Genomic DNA, 16371 nt, shown 5'->3' on the forward strand with positions numbered 1-16371 from the left:
CACCCTGCCAGACACAGCACCCATGAAACACAGCACCCTGCCAGACACAGCACCCATGAGCCACAGCACCCATAAGCCACAGCACCCTGCCAGACACAGCACCCATGAGCCACAGCACCCATGAAACACAGCACCCATGAGCCACAGCACCCTGCCAGACACAGCACCCATGAACCACAGCACCCATGAAACACAGCACCCTGCCAGACACAGCACCCATAAGCCACAGCACCCCATGAACCACAGCACCCATGAGCCACAGCACCCATGAACCATAGCACCCTATGAACCACAGCACCCCATGAACCACAGCACCCATGAAACACAGCACCCTGTCAGACACAGCACCCATAAGCCACAGCACCCCATGAACCACAGCACCCATGAGCCACAGCACCCATGAACCATAGCACCCTATGAACCACAGCACCCCATGAACCACAGCACCCTGCCAGACACAGCACCCATGAACCACAGCACACCATGAATTACAGCACCCATTAATTACAGCACCCATGAACCACAGAACCCCATGAACTACAGCACCCATGAACCACAGCACCAGTGAGCCCCAGCACCCCATGAACTACAGTGCCCCATGATCTACAGCACCCTCTGAGCTGCAGCACCCCATGATCTACAGCACATAGGAACTACAGCACCCCATGAACCACAGCACCCATGATCTACAGCACTCCATGAGCTACAGCGCCCCACAAGCTACAGCAACCCGTGAGCTACAGTACCCCATCATCTACAGCACCCCCTGAGCTGCAGCACCCCACCAGCTACAGCACCCTTGAGCCTCAGCACCTCATGAGCCCAAACACCCTCTGAGCCTCAGCACCCCATGATCTGCAGCATCCCACAAGCTACAGCACCCCATGAGCTGCAGCACCCCATAAGCCTCAGCACCCCATGATCTACACACCCCATGGGCCACAGCACCCCATTAGCTACAGCACCCCAGGACCTACATGCCCCATGCCCTACAGCACCCCATAAGCCCTAGCACCCCATAAGCTGCAACACCCTATGAACTGCAGCACTTCATTATGTGTGCACCCCATGATCTATGCACCCCATTAGCTACAGCACCCCAGGACCTACATGCCCCATGCCCTACAGCACCCCATAAGCCCTAGCACCCCATAAGCTGCAACACCCTATGAACTGCAGCACTTCATTATGTGTGCACCCCATGATCTATGCACCCCATAAGCCGCAGCACCCCATGAGCTGCAGCCCTGGTGAGCAGCCACTGGCACAGCTCCCGTAAATGATCATTCCAGCTCCTCTGTGCGATGCAAAGAGGAACCCAAGGGTGACATGGTCCCCTCTGGACAGCCGGGTACAACCATCGCCCTCCCGGCAGTGGATGATGCCAAAGGCCAGAGCCTGGCAGAGGCTTTCCCTGTCCCCAGGGTGACGGTGACACCGGCACGTCCGCACCACCTGCCCCTGCAACGCTGAGCTGCTCTGTGCACCATGAGCTCCTGCTTCCTGCAGGAATCCTCCCCAAACACAAAGTTATTTTGCTTTTGCTGGGTGAGGAACCACCCTGTCCTCGCCACTACCTGTTGGTTACGCACACGGATGCTCGAACGGACCGTGGATCTGGGAATTGTGCTGCTGAAGGCAAAGAAATCACAGCTCTGCCTCCTGCGTGATTGTTCTTTCAGCTTTTTACACCCTCTACCTCCTGTGAAAACCTTTGGGTTTTCCTCCTTTTGCTTTCACGGGGTGCAGAACAGATGTAAAGTGCCTTCTGGACGGGCTCAGTGAGCCTCTCCTGCTCCTTCTCACCCGCACAACTTGAAAAACAAACAGCAATGTTGCTGGTGTGAGGGGCAGAAGAGCAGGGCTGGGAGCCAGGGGGGCACCTGTCACCTCCTGGCACGGGGGAAGGTCCCCTCAGCCCACCCTGAGAGCTGATTTAGTGTGACCACAGAGCATCCTCCCCCCATGCCCTGCGGCGGAGCAGCAGAGACTGTGACATTCAATAATTCCTGTCCCCATGAGCACTTTTGGCACCGCTCCCCCTTGGGGCAGGATTTGTGTGTCCCCGTTCCTGCATCTGGACATCAGGGCAGGGCTGGGGACAGGACGCCGGGGTCCCTGCAGCGATACTGCAGCAGGAACCCCCTGGGGACCAGAGGGACCTGGGTGTCCCACTGCGGTGACACATGTCACTGCTCGCCGGCAGCCTGCTTGAGGTGCCAGCACATGTGCAAAGCACAATTGTTCCTCGTTTCAGGTGTCAGCGGGTGGTGAAATGTGTCCCGAGGCCACATGGGCAAGCCGAGATCCTTCCCTTTCCCGGACGGCAGGACCCATTCCTGCTACCACCCAGGAATTCTGTATTTTGGGTGTGTTCTCCCAAAGCTCTCCCCGGTGAGCACAGCGGGTGCCTGGGATGGAGCGGGGACAAGGGGGTGACAGCAACACAGGGCTGGGATAACCCTTGGTGCAGAGCAGAGGCCACAACGCTGATGCCAAAGCACAGGCTGGCAGCAGCACCCCTGGAGTGGGGCTCACCCGAGCGTCCACCCTGTCTTCATGTTTGGGGTGCCCCACATGCACCCCTGCAGCCGTGCGTGCGTGATGCACAGCAGAGGTGCACACACATGAGCATCCATGCAGACAGAGGGGCTGCAGGGCTGTGTATGATGTGGGAGTGTGTCATGGGGCATGTGCGTGTGTGTAAATACATGTGTGTGTGTGTGTAAATATGTGCGTATGTGTGGCTATGTTGGGGTGTGCATGTGTGCGTATACATACGAGTGTGTGCGCAAGGGAGTGTGTGTACACACAGGTGTGCATGGGTGTGCAAGAGTGTGAGTGTGCATATATGTGCACGTGTGTGTACAAGTGTGGGCAAGGGGATGCACACACGTGTGCCTGAGTGTGAGTGCGTGTGCATACACAGGATGTGCTGGTACTGGTGTGTGCTGGTAACAGAGGTGGTACTGGTGTGGGTGTGGGTGCTGGTGCCAGTTCTGGTGTGTGCCAGTACTAGTGTGGGTGCAGGTGTTGGTGCTGCTGTGTGCTGGTGTGGTTGTGGGTGTCCATGTCAGTGTGTGCTGGAACCAGTGCGGGTGTGCATGCTGGTGCCAGTGCCGGAGGTGTTGTGGGTATCGGTATGGGTACCAGTAGATGTGCGGGTGCCAGTGTGGGCACCAGTACCAGTGGGGTGCAGGTGTCGGTTCCAGTGGGGGTGCAGGTTGGGGTGAGGGCGCTGGTGTGTGCCAGTACTGGTTCCAGCAGGGGTGTGGGTGCTGGAACCAGTACCAATGGGGGTGTGAGTGTCTGTACCAGTGCAGGTGAGGGTGTGGGTGCCGTTTGGCATGAGAGTGTCAGTGTCACTGTCAGTGTGGGTGCAGGTTGGGGTGAGAGTGCTGGTGTGTGCCCATACTGGTGACAGTGCACCTTCACATGGGGTGAAGGTGCCAGTGTCGGTACCAGTGGGAGTATGGGTGCCAGTACCAGTAACAGTGGGGGTGTAGGTGCCAGTACTGCTTGGGGTGTGGGTGCCGGTGTGTGCTGGACCAGTACCAGTGTGGGGTTATGGGTGTCCATCCCAGTGAGGGTGTGGATGCTGGTACTGATGGGGGTGCAGGTGCCAGTGCAGGTGCTGGTACCAGCAGCAGTGTGGGATCACTGATGTTGGTACCAGTGGAGATGCAGATGCTGGTACTGATGGGAGTCCAGATGCTGGTACCGGTGTGGGTGCAGGTGCCAATACTGGTACCAGTGGGGTGCAGATGACAGTGCAGGTGCCAGTACCGACAGCAGCGTGAGGTTACGGGTGTCCGTGCCAGTGGAGGTGCGGATGCTGGTACCCATTGGGGTGCGGATGCCGGTGCCAGTGGGGTTGCAGGTGCCGGTACCGGTAGGGATGCAGGTGCCGGTACCAGTACTGATGGAGGTGCGGATGCAGGTGCCGGTACCGGTACTGAGGGAGGTGCGGATGCCAGTGGGGATGCAGGTGCCGACACCGGTACCGGTGCGGGTGCGGACGCCGGTGCCGGTCCCGGCGGGGCGCGGGGGGGCGGTGGTGCTGAAGGACAGCTCCGCCCCCACCCGCCCCCTCCGCCCCCCCCTCCTCCTCCTCCTCCGCCGCTCCGCTCCGCGCCGGTCCCTCCGCCGCCGCCGCCGCCGCCGCCATGCCCCAGACGGCCCCGCCGCCGCCTCCCGCCGCCGCCGCCGCACGATGAAGCGGCAGAACGTGCGGACGCTGGCGCTCATCATGTGCACCTTCACCTACCTGCTGGTGGGAGCCGCCGTCTTCGACGCGCTGGAGTCGGAGGAGGAGACGGCGGAGCGGCGGCGGCTGGAGGCGAAGAGCCAGGAGCTGAAAAACAAATACAACCTCAGCGCCGAGAGCTACCGCGAACTCGAGTGGGTCGTGCTCAAGCTCAAGCCGCACAAGGCCGGAGTCCAGTGGAAATTCGCCGGGTCCTTTTACTTCGCCATCACCGTCATCACTACTATAGGTACGGGTTGTCCCCGCCCCGGTGTTTCCCGATGTCCCCGGAGACCCCATCCCGCCTCCCGGCCTCGGGATGCCGGCTCCGGTCACCCCCCGTGCAGACCGTTGCCGATGCGCCCCGTCCCTGCGATATCGGGCGACCCGCCCGCCCGGCTCCTCCGCTACCAGGAAACCCCCCGCCCGTACCTGCGATATCGGGGCGACCCGGGAAACCGCCCCCCGGGTCCCCGCCCATCCCCGCGGTATCGGGGTGACCCGCTCGCCCGGCTCCTCCGCCAGCGGGAACCCCCCGCCCGTCCCCGCGATACCGGGGTGACTCTCTCGGGTGGCTTCTCCGTCACCGCGAAACCCCAGCCCGGATCGTCCCGAAGTCGCCCGTCCCCGTAGAGTCAGGGCGACCCGAGCTGCCCGCGGCTCCGCTGCCCTGGGAACCCCCTGCCCGGAACCCCCCGCCCATCCCCGCGGTATCGGGAATCCCCCCTGTCCCGGTTCCCCGTCCTCGGCGAACACCGACCCTCCCGTCCCCGTGGTCTCTGGTCTTCTGAGGCGCCCTCCTGCTCCCACCACCGCAGCCTTTGCCCCCATCCCAGCTTTGGGGACCCCCACACGGACCCGGGTCTCCCCTCTGCAGTTCGGGGGTGTCCAGGGGGGGAAGTCTGAGCTGGGACCCCCTTCCAGCTCTGCAGGGGGGTGCAGAGTCCGGCAGGGCTGTGGGGGCTGAAAATGCTCGGGGGGGGTCACAGTGAAACAGGCAATTTCCTCAGCTGACCCCTTCCCTGGAGGAGGAGGAGGAGGAGGAGGAAGGTCCCCTTGGGACATGGTTCCCTCACAACCCGTCTCCTGCCCCTCCCAGCATGGTGGGACCCCCAGCCAGGGAGGGGACAGGGATGTGTCCCTCTGTCCCTGCAAGGGGGGTGCCACTGCTGCCTCAGTGCTCAGGGTGGTGTCCCAGTCCCAACCCGACCTGACCCCGGCGTGCCCGGGGTGTCAGAAACCAGAGTCCCTGGGGAAGAGCTGCTGGGGGGTCCCCCACTTTGAGAGGGGGGTTGCACAGTAGGGGGGCTGCATGGCCCCCCCAGGTTGCAGACTGCTGCTCCATGTGTTCACCCGGTCACATCGTCAACTCATCTATCCTTTGGGTCACCTCGATGGATTGCCTGGGGTCACCTACTGGCCCTTGGTCCCCAAACTTCCCCATCCTCAGCACACTGTGAGGGCCTGGAGGGCTTGGGGACAGCTGGTGGCTGCACTGGGGTGGCACATGTTGGCCTGGCCCTGGCCGGCATCTCTGGTACCGGTACAGCCCTGGAGAGATAGAGGCAGCAGCTGGAGGGAGGGGAAGGCCAGTGGGACACCAGGTTTGACACACAGATGTTGGGGTGTCTGGTGGTTCCCAGGGCTGAGACACTGATGTTGGGGGTGGCTGTTGATTTTGGGTGCTGAGACATGGATGTTGGGGATGTCTTTTGCTTCCCAGGGCTGAGACGCAGGGTGTCAAGGTGGCTGTTGGTTCCTGGGGCTGAGATAGGGGTGTTGGAGTGGCTGTTGGGTTTTGGGGCTGAGACACCGATGTTGGGGTGTCTGTTGGTTCCCGGGGCCGAGATGCAGGTGTCGGAGCAGCCGCGGGCTGAGCGGAGGCAGCGTCTGGGCTCTCCCGGCTGGCGGGAGCAGCTGGGAAAGGCTTTGAAAGTGAAGACAAGCAGCTTATGTTTGACGTGAGAGGGAGGAGGAGCAGGCAAGGGGGTGCACGGGGGGGCTGGGGAGGGGAGCGGGAGCGAGCAGCATCTCGCCAGCCGACACAAAGGATGCTGCAGTGACGGAGGAGGGAGACAAAGCCAGCGGGTGTGCGGGGTCCCGAGGGGCCGTGGGGCTGCAGGCAGGTGTTGGGGACTCTGTTGTGCAGCCCCTGGGGACACCCAGCTCCCCTGCCCTGCCTGCAGTCGCCTGGATGGGAGGGATGGAGCAGGGACGGGGAAGCGTGGCTGAGCCCCGACACAAGCGTTACACCCCAGGAGAGCATCCTCCAGCTGGGGCTGGGGGTTCAAACCTTAAAACCTCCTCTTGGGCTTGATGTGGGACTTCAGAGGTTGGGGTGTTGACACCCAGCCCCAAAAAATGTGTGTCCAGCCACAGCAGAGTGGGACGGAGTGCTCCCAAATTGGGATTTACTGCTCTGCAGGTGTCAAGTCCTCCTCTCCCGGTAGCTCCAGCCTCTCTGTAATGTCCGTGGGTGCACAGGGGGAACGGGCATGGACAGAAACACACAATACAATACTATTTTTATCAAAATCTGGATGATTTCGAAGGCAGGTGTCCTAGCTGGCCCATTGCAATGGAGCTGGGGGAGCTGCTGAACGGGGCCAGCGTGGCCCAGCAGAGACAGCAAAATCATCAAAAGCCGCAAGAGGGGAGAGAAAATCCCGTTATTGCCATGAAATGGGATTTTCCAGCAGGGAAAAACAAACCAAAGAGTCATTTTTCCAGGAAATCACCAGCCAGCCCCTCTGTGAAGCTCCTGTTGCAGCTGGGGGCTCCCGCTGTGGCAATGGGGGTGCCAGGGCTCCGGTGCCCATTGGGGTCCCCAGCTCAGGGAGTGGGAAGCAGGAAAACCCGGGAGGGTGAGGGGTCCCACTCCGAACGTTTCTTCTTATATTTTGCCACTTTTTTAAACATTTAAAACATTTTATCTGGGAAAAGAGCCAAGAGACGAGCTGCTCCGAAGGTCGTGACGTGCAGCCCCCCCAGGAGCTCCCGGGGACCCCCAAAGCACTGCGGAGGGGCACCAGGATATTTAGGTTTGCTGTCACCCCTGCAAAGCTGGGGACAAGGGGAGCGGCAGGGCAGACAGAGCCAGCTCCGGGGTCCCTTTCGGTGATGCCAGTGTCAGTAGGACACGTCCCCTGTCACCTCCATCCCTGTGCCCTGTCACCTCCATCCCTGTCCCCTCCCCAGGGGCCTCCATGCTCCCGGGATGGCTGTGATGGCTCTTGCTGGATTGCACCCAAAAAACGTGTCCCCCCCAGCTCGCTGTGCGTGCAGAGGCGAGTGGCCACGTGGGCCGGGGCAGGTGGTGGATGCCACCGCGGTGTCACCATCTGTCACAGCCCTCTGCCCTCCCCACTTGTTTATCGAGGGAGCAGGGAACCTCGCCTAGGCCAGGAGAGCGCGGGGTGACACTGGGTTCCCACTGACCTTCTTCTGCTTGTGGTGTCCCCACCAGTCACCCTGTCACACCTGCTCACACCTACAGGCTTGGCCCGGGGATGAAGGACTTGGGGACACCACAGGACATGCACCCCTGGTCACCTCTGGTGCCAGCGGTACTAGCACAGCCCTCCTGGCACTGGCACCGGTGGGAAGGGAAGGACCCCCTGATTCTCTGGCCTTAGGGGACGCAGCACAGGAGAACACAGGAGCCACCGCCACTGGGACAAGGAGGTCACGATAGTTTTGGGGCTGGTTGGGGGTGAGGGAGGTCAGGGATGGGGCACCCGCTCCCTCTGGTCATTTCTGTTCCCATCCTGCACTGGCCATGCCCGCCGAAAATGACGGCAGTTGAAATTAGTGTTGGCACTTACGGACGTGCCTTTGATAGGTTTCAGAGTTAACATGCTGGAGGGGAAAGCTGTACCGCTGTGTTCCAGGGCTGGGACCCCAGGCAGCGGGAAGAAACAGGAGCATCTCACCTCTTTCTAACCCTGGGGATGCGCAGAGGCCCCTTCCAGGTCAGCGGCTCCTCGGTCGTTGCGGGGGGCTTGTTTTGATGCCCCCGTCGTGCTGCTGAGTGCAGGAGCTGATAGAGAGCAGTGCAGGGGGTCAGCACTCCTCCCTCCTCAGTTAGATATCAGGCCACCCCCTGCCACTTTTGCCTGTGGTATTCTGGGATTGCTGGCTGGGGTGTTCACTCTGAAACCTAATGAGGGCATATGCACCTCTCCCCGTAGCAGGGACTTGCCCCTGCACGATCGTCCCTCCCCCACATCCCACTCCCACCTCCCCCCGTCCTCTCCTCCTGCCTGGGCTATAAATTCCGGCTCTTCTCCATCCCGGAGCGATAACAGCAATTAATACTCGCTCCCTCCCTGCCCCCCCGCCTGGCCTCTCCCAGCTGATGCCTCATTAAACTCAACAGCAAAGCCTGACTCAGAGCAAGGCATAAACACCACGTGCCAAGCGGGAGATGCTCCAAGGCGAGGAAGGTTCATCCCCCAGGCAAAAAGGACCCAGTTTCTTTAGATTTTGAGGGTCTTTTTTTCCCCAATTACCAAACCCCAGGGCTGGTTCCTTGGTCTCGGTGCTGCCAGGTCTGGTGCCAAAAGGCCAGAGCTGAGCCGGAGCTGCGGGAGAGCCCCGCTCTGCCGGCGTGTGATTTATGAGCCGGCTTAAATATTTATCAGGCAGCTCTCAGGCTGAAGTGACTGCGGTGCAGGATTTATAGCCGGCATCGCCGCCTCGGATAAATCACGGCCCGGGGGGGTGAATGGAAGGAGCAAGAGCGGAGCGAGCTGCAGCGGGGGGGTCCCGCCTGGCTGGCTGCACAGGAGGTGAAGGAGAGCGGCTGTGGGGCAGGAGGGCCCCACTGCTGCTGCGAGGTGCTGGTGCGTGGGGCTGGCTACTGGTGCACAGTGCATGGCACTGGTGCATGGTGCGAGGTGCTGGTGCACAGTGCATGATGCACGGCTCTGCACACAACGCTGGGTGCTGGTGCATGGTGCTGGTGCACAGTGCATGGCACTGGTGCACGGCTCTGCACATGGCACTGGACCCTGGTGCATGGTGCTGGTGCACAGTGCATGGCGCTGGTGCACGGCTCTGCACATGGCACTGGACCCTGGTGCATGGTGCTGGTGCACAGTGCATGGCACTGGACCCTGGTGCATGGCACTGGTGCACAGTGCGGGGCTCCGCACATGGTGCTGGGCACTGGTGCACAGTGCATGACTGTGCACATAGCGCTGGGTACTGGGTGACTGGTGCAGGGCACTGGTGGAAAGTAGTGGTGCACAGTGCTGAGCACTGGTGCACATTGCTGGGTGTTGGCGCAGGGCACTGGTGCATGCTGCCGTGCACTGCACATGGTGCTGAGCACTGGTGCACAGTGCTAGCTGCTGGTGCACAGTGCTGGTGTCAGTTACTGTTGCACAGCACTGGTGCATAGTGCATGGTACAGGTGCACAGTACTGGGTGCTGGTGCATGGTGGTGAGCACTGGTGCATAGCACTGGTGCCCTGTGCTGGGTGCTGGTGCACGGTACTGGTACACAGTGCTGGTGCATGGGGCTGGGCACGGACACACGGTGCTTGTGCACAGTGGTGAGCACTGATGCATGGTGCTGGTGCACAGTGCTAGCGTCCTGTGCTGGGTGCTGGTACACGGTGTTGGTGCATGGTGCTGGTGCACAGTGGTGAGCACTGGTGCACGGTGCTGGGTGCTGGTCCACAATGGTGGGTGGTGGTGCACGGTGTTGCTGCACAGCTCTGGGCACTGGTGCATGGTGCTGGTGCACAGCACTGGGCACTGGCGCATGTTATTGGTCCACATTGCTGGGCACTGGTGCATGTTACTGGTGCATGGTGCTGGGCACTGGTGCATGGTGCTGGTGCACGGTGCTGGGCACTGATGCATGTTACTGGTGTACGGTGCTGGGCACTGTTGCTTGTTACTGGTGCACAGTGGTGAGCACTGGTGCATGGTGCTGGTGCACAGTGCTGGGCACTGCTGGATGGTGCTGGGCGCTGGTGCACCCCCCACCCTGCCAATACCCCAACTGAGCCAAGCACTGAGAGTAAGGAGTTGCATCCACTTTTCCCGGGGTGGGGGTGAAGGGGCCCGGGGGGTGCAGAACTGACCCCGGGGCAGCCAAGGCCTGAGCCAAAAATTGGTGGGGAATAACCCCAGTTTCTGTGAAGAAGGAGCAGCACAGCCCCCCCCGCGCCTCCCGAGGAATGGGACATAAGGAGCTTTGCAGTGAGAGCTCAGGAGCTCTGGGGGGGGACACCGGATCATGTCACTCTCTGGGGACACGATGCTCCAGCTTGTGCTGCGTCCCCCTCTGCTGGGGTTTGGGGGAGCAGGGGGGTGTGTTTGCAGATGGGGCGGGGGGAGCCAGGGCGGCATGGGAGCTGCTTGGGGGCTGAGGTTTGCAAGAGGCTGCGGTCACTGTCACCCCCGGGGGGCTCCTGTGAGGTGATGCATGGGGGGGTCATGGTCTCTCTGCTCAGGTGGAATTGATGCAGGGGGGCAGCCCGTGTCCTTGTCCCCACCCCGGCAGAAATCCGCCCTAAAGCCTTTAAATGACTTCTTATTCCACCCCCCAGGGGCCCCTCTTCCCTGTGCAGGAAGGAGCGGAGCTCCTGCTCTCCACCTCAGCCATCCCAGGGCAGCGGGGGTGTCCCCCCCCCAGGTCTGTGCTGTCCCTTGGCTTATGGGGTGTCCCCCCTCAAATAAAACCCAGCAGGACCGGCCTGCGGGTCGGGGTGTCTGTGTGTGTCCAGCCGTGCCCATCGCCGGGGTGTCCCGCCCTGCACCCCAGCACAGAGAGCAGCCCCGAGGGCAGTGGGGGGCCCGGCTGCACCCCCCTTTAGTTGAAGGAGGGAGGGGGGTCGGGGGGGCCAAGAAGGGGCCTGGCGGAGCCCCAGGATGGAAGGAAAATTGCCAGTTTTGGCGCAAACAGGGCGCTTGGCCGGCGCCGGGATTTTCCATGACACCATCCTGACCCCCCCGCCACGGCAGGTCCGGCCCCCGTCTGCGGGCAGCACCGCCCGGGGGGAACAGGCAGCGGCTGCACCCCCGAACCCTCCCGCTGGGCACCCCCGGGAGCAGGGAGGGGGGTGGCTCTGGGTCCATTTGGGGGTGACACCCCGCAAGTGTACGGGACAAATCCAAGGGAAGGGGTCGCGGTGACATGGGGACCAGGGGGGTGGCAGGGGCACAGGTGGCAGGGGATGGGAGGAGATACTGGGGAGGTTACCCCAATGCTGTGTTTTGGGGGGAGCTCAGGGTGTGGGTCCCACCTGCAGCCCCCTCAGCTTACTGGGGAGGTGGTGTCCTAGTGTGGGGGGGTGGATGTTGGATGGATGGACAGATAGATGGATGATGGATGGAAGGATGGACAGACAGATGGAGGGATGGGTGGATGGATGGAAGGATGAATGGGTGGATGATGAAGGGATGGATGGATGATGGATGGGAGGATGAATGGAAGGATGGATGGGAGGATGAATGGAAGGATGGATGGACAGATGGACAGATGGATGGATGGATGGATCGCTGGATGGATGGAAGGATGGATGGACAGATGGATGGATGGATGGGTGGATGGATGGATCGCTGGATGGATGGAAGGTTGGATGGATGGATGGATCACTGGATGGATGGATAGAAAGATGGATGGGCGGATGGATGGATGGATGGATGGATGGATGGATGGATGGACAGATGGATGGAGGGATGGATGGACAGATGGATGGATGGATGAACGGATGGATGAATGGACGGATGGATGGATGGATGGACAGATGGATGAATGGACAGATGGATGGATGGACGGATGGATGGATGGACGGACGGATGGATGGATGGACGGATGGATGGATGGGTGGCAGGGTGTGAGGACAGCTGAGTGGCTGCCCCTTCTCCTGCCCCGGTGAAGGCACAGAGAGGACAGTCCCTGCTCCAGGTGCGGGACCCAGCTGGGACAGGGACACCAGTGTGCTGTGGTCCCAGCGCTCATTCCAGCTCCACATCTCCCCAGAGTCCAGTCCCTCTGCTCCCGCTGCCTCCCACCCTGCCCTATGCAGGAGCTGTCCCCAGGCAGCACGAGCCCCTTCCCCGTCCTGAGGGGACAGAGACACCACAGGGCCCCTGTGTCCCCACGCAGCGCCGTGTCCCCCTGTACCAGGGCTGTGTTTGCTCGGCGGTGCTGCTGGCCGCCACATGCTGCCTTTCCCAGCCGCTCCCCGCCTGCTTGTTTGCTCACTGTATGAAGACAAGAGATCTCCCAGGCAGCACCAAGTGGCACCCGAGTGCCACCTGCATCCCTGGGTCCCCATCCCCAGCTGGGGGGACAGCCAAGGTCCCCAGGCTCAGCCTGGCACTGGTTAACTGGGAACAGCCTGGATTGCTCTTGGCCACAAGTGATGGAGAGCTTGGCACTGCCCATGTCCCACTTGTGCCTTGGCTGAGCTCGTGTCACCCAGGGGACACAGCAGGAAACTGGTGCCTGTTAAACACTGAGCAGGTTGCTGGTCCTTACTGGGAGCGATGGAGCAGGGGGATGCAGGGCTGGCACTTCTCAGAGGAGAAGGATGCTCCCTGGGGCACACAGCACCCCAGAGGATGGCCACCTACCCCAAGGGATGCCCACCTACCTCATGAGATGCGCACCTACACCACGGGATGCCCACCTACCCCATAGGATGTCCACCCACCCCAAGGGATGCCCACCCACCCCATGAGATGCCCACCTATACCACAGGATACTCACTCACCCCATAGGATGCCCACCCATACCAAGAGATGCCCACCCACCCAATAGGATGCCCACCCACTCCATGAGATGCCCACCTACACCATGGAATGCCCACCCACTACCTCCATCTCTGGGGGACCCCCAGGGGTCTCTCCATGAGGAGAAGGGGGTGCGCAGGACAAGCAACTGGAGGGCTCAAGGTGTTGGTTGCTTTTGGGTGCTAAAGGGCTTTGGGAGCGGGGGGGTCGCTGTGTATTTGTGTCATACCAGCCAGCAGTGAGCATGGGGTCCACTCGGGAGGGTGGTCTCCATTGGGGGGGTGACACCTCCAGAGGATGAGGCTTTTCGTCCACCGGGGCATCCCTGGGGCACTCCTGACTGTGGATCCTCTGGTGTCTACAGGTGCAGTTGTGTCCCTCCTTTTCCCCCAAAATGCATGGGAATGTAGTGACCTCGGTGTCTGCTGAACCTGCCAGGAAGGGGGACAGCACCCGAGCGCTGTGGGTTTTGTGATCTGAAGCCAGGCTTGCAAGGACAAGAGCTGGGTTCATCCTGGGCTTGGAACGATGAGAGCTGGGTTTGTCCCAGGCTTGGAAGGATGAGAGCTGAGTTCATCCCAGGCTTGGAAGGACAAGAGCTGGGTTCGTCCTGGGCTTGGAAGGACGAGAGCTGGGTTCATCCCAGGCTTGGAACGATGAGAGCTTATCCTGGGATTGGAATGATGAGAGCCAAGTTCATCCCAGGCTTGGAAGGACAAGAGCTGGGTTCATCCCAGGCTTGGAAGGACAAGAGCTGGGTTCATCCCAGGCTTGGAAGGACGAGAGCTGGGTTCATTCTGGGCTTGGAAGGACAAGAGTTGGGTTCATCCCAGGCTTGGAGCAATGAGAGTTTATCCTGGGATTGAAAGGATGAGAGCCAAGTTCATCCCAGGTTTGGAAGGACAAGAGCTGGGTTCATCCCAGACTTGGAAGGACAAGAGCTGGGTTCATCCTGAGCTTGGAAGGACAACAGTTTACCCTGGGCTTGGAAGGATGAAAGCTGGAAGGATGAAAGCTGAGTTCATCCCAAGCTTGGAAGGATGAGAGTTGTGTTAATCCTGAGCTTGGAAAGATGAGAATCGGTTTTGTCCCAGGCATGGAAGCATGAGAGTTGGGTTCATCCCCAGAAACTGGGGCTGCTCCAAAGCACTGAAGACCCCTAGAGTGGTCAATGCTTTGGTGGATCCCCCATCAGCTGGGATGCCTGAACCTTGCTCATCATCCCGGCAATGGACAGGGAAAGCTGCAGCAGGTCAGACACCGTGGTGATGGGCTCTGCATCCCTCTGCGGGGACCAGGCTGCTGCGCTGGCATGAGGTGGCAGCTCCACTGGTTAAGGGGGAGACACTAGCCCAGCAGACATCCCAGCTATGGGCCGTGGGTGACAGGAGGAACCTCACCTGCTCCCAGCAAGGACCCCGGGAGCATCCCCAGCTGCTGAACCACAGGAGGAGCAGCGTGGTGGCTCTGGCAGCGTGGTGCAGGGTTCCTGCCTGGGCATGTGGGTGATGAAGATGCTGCAGGGAGTGGAGCATCTCCCGTGTGAGGAAAGGCTGAGGGAGCTGGGGCTCTGGAGCTGGACAAGAGGACACTGAGGGGGGACTCATTGCTGGGGATCAAGATGGAAAGGGGCAGTGTCAGGAGGATGGAGCCAGGCTCTGCTGGTGACAACCAGGGACAGGACAAGGGGCAATGGGTGCAAACTGGAACACAGGAGGTTCCATTTGACTATGAGAAGCAACTTGTTGGGGGTGAGGGTGTCAGAGCCTGGCCCAGGCTGCCCAGGGGGTTGTGGAGTCTCCTTCTGTGCAGACATTCCAACCCGCCTGGACACCTTCCTGTGTAACCTCATCTGGGTGTTCCTGCTCCATGGGGGGATTGCACTGGATGAGCTTTCCAGGGCCCTTCAACTCCTGACACTCTGGGATTCTGGGATAATGTGAATCTGTGTGTCCTGGCACCAGCCATGGCTTATGGCCACCAGCCCTCGCTCCCTGCCAGCCCTGATTTCCTGCAGTGGTTCTGTAAAGCAGGGAGATGGTTTTCTGACTGCTTTGTACCCCCAAAACCCTGGTCCATCTCTTGTCATCAGCTGGGACTCCCCATCCCCCTGCCTGGGCTCCCTGCACCCCCTTGTCCTGGCTGCCTGCACCCCCAGACTCCCTGCACCTTCCAACCCCCTCCAGCACCCAGTCCCACCCTAGGGACCCTCTCGCTGCCTTCCCAGCCCTTTGCACCCACCAACCATCCAACACTTCCCTCTGCAAATTCCCCCCCTCCTGTCATCCCCGGCAGCTGCTCCGCTAATCCCCCCATCCATCCATCCCTCTGACAGCCCGGGATTTGCTCCAGGCTTGGGCCAGCCCAGACCTGCACCTGCTCCCCGGAGCCACGGCCAGATCCCCCCCCGCTCCTCCGCAGCCCTAAAAAGGAGACGAGCCGGCCGCGTTCCTCAGGGACATGTCATGTTGTCTCCCTGGGGACATTGTGTTTTCTCCCCGGGGACACACACGCCTGCTTGCAGCACCCCAAGCGGGAGCCCGGAGCACCCCGACTTGGCAGCATCCCTGCTGGGACACCCCTTGGGTGGGGACGCTTAGGGGGGCTGCAGGAGATGGGGAGGAGCAGGGATGCTGAGCCCCTTCTGGTGGGGAGCAGAAGGAACCACAGAGGGTTTTGGGGCATTTCACCCCTTGTCACCTTCCCCATCAGCCGGAGATGTGAGTCCCAGTGACCTCCCCACCATCCTCAGACATGCTGGAGATCAGGCAGCGCCCGCTAAAGCCAGCAAAGAGCACAGGGGCCCCGGTAGATTGACGGATGCTTGGACGTGCTGTGAGAGCTCATAAAACTCCCTTCCCCGGAGAAACGGGGCTAAATATAGCGAGGGGAGGCTGTGCTGCTGCGGGCAGGGCAGGCAGGGCAGGCAGGGACGGGGCTCGCGGGCAGCGCTCAGGGCTCGCGTCCTAAAACCGCATCCTCGACCGCTGATGCGCCAGGGCTGGGGACGTTCAGGCTGTTGGGAAGGGGACGGAGGTGACAGGCAGGAGATAAAGGGGAGACAGGCAGGGTGAGGGATGGGATGCTGGTTTGAAAAGCAGCACCCAGGCAGCACAGTGTTGCCTTGGTGTCCCCTCTGCCACTGGAGAGGGGACAGGGAACCACAGGCAGGGAGGGGACACCAAACAGTAGCCCCTTTTCAACCAGTGAGGGAAGGGACAGGCTGGAGCCCGGCACCGGTAACAGCAGCAATGATCTCCAGTGATGCTCTCCAGTGATGCTCTCCAGATGCTCTTCGGCACTGGGGATGCCAAACCGCCAATCCTGGGGGCAGTTTTGGGCCCCTCACACCAAGAAAGGCCTTGAGGTGC

The 16371-nt window shown here is 61.0% G+C and overlaps 1 protein-coding gene across 1 annotated transcript in view; it reads left to right on the forward strand.

The window, feature by feature from the left end:
* Window positions 1-4213: 4213 nt before the first annotated feature.
* Window positions 4214-16371, forward strand: part of KCNK3 (potassium two pore domain channel subfamily K member 3) — a gene marked incomplete at both ends in the record, with an annotated part of 18103 nt that continues 5945 nt past the window's right edge. Inside the window, 1 exon segment of the mRNA XM_080341646.1 lies at window positions 4214-4496. Coding sequence (XP_080197772.1) covers window positions 4214-4496 — 283 coding nt within the window.

The sequence above is a fragment of the Nesoenas mayeri genome, assembly GCF_963082525.1.
Source record: "Nesoenas mayeri genome assembly, chromosome: 3".
Classification (NCBI taxonomy): domain Eukaryota; kingdom Metazoa; phylum Chordata; class Aves; order Columbiformes; family Columbidae; genus Nesoenas; species Nesoenas mayeri.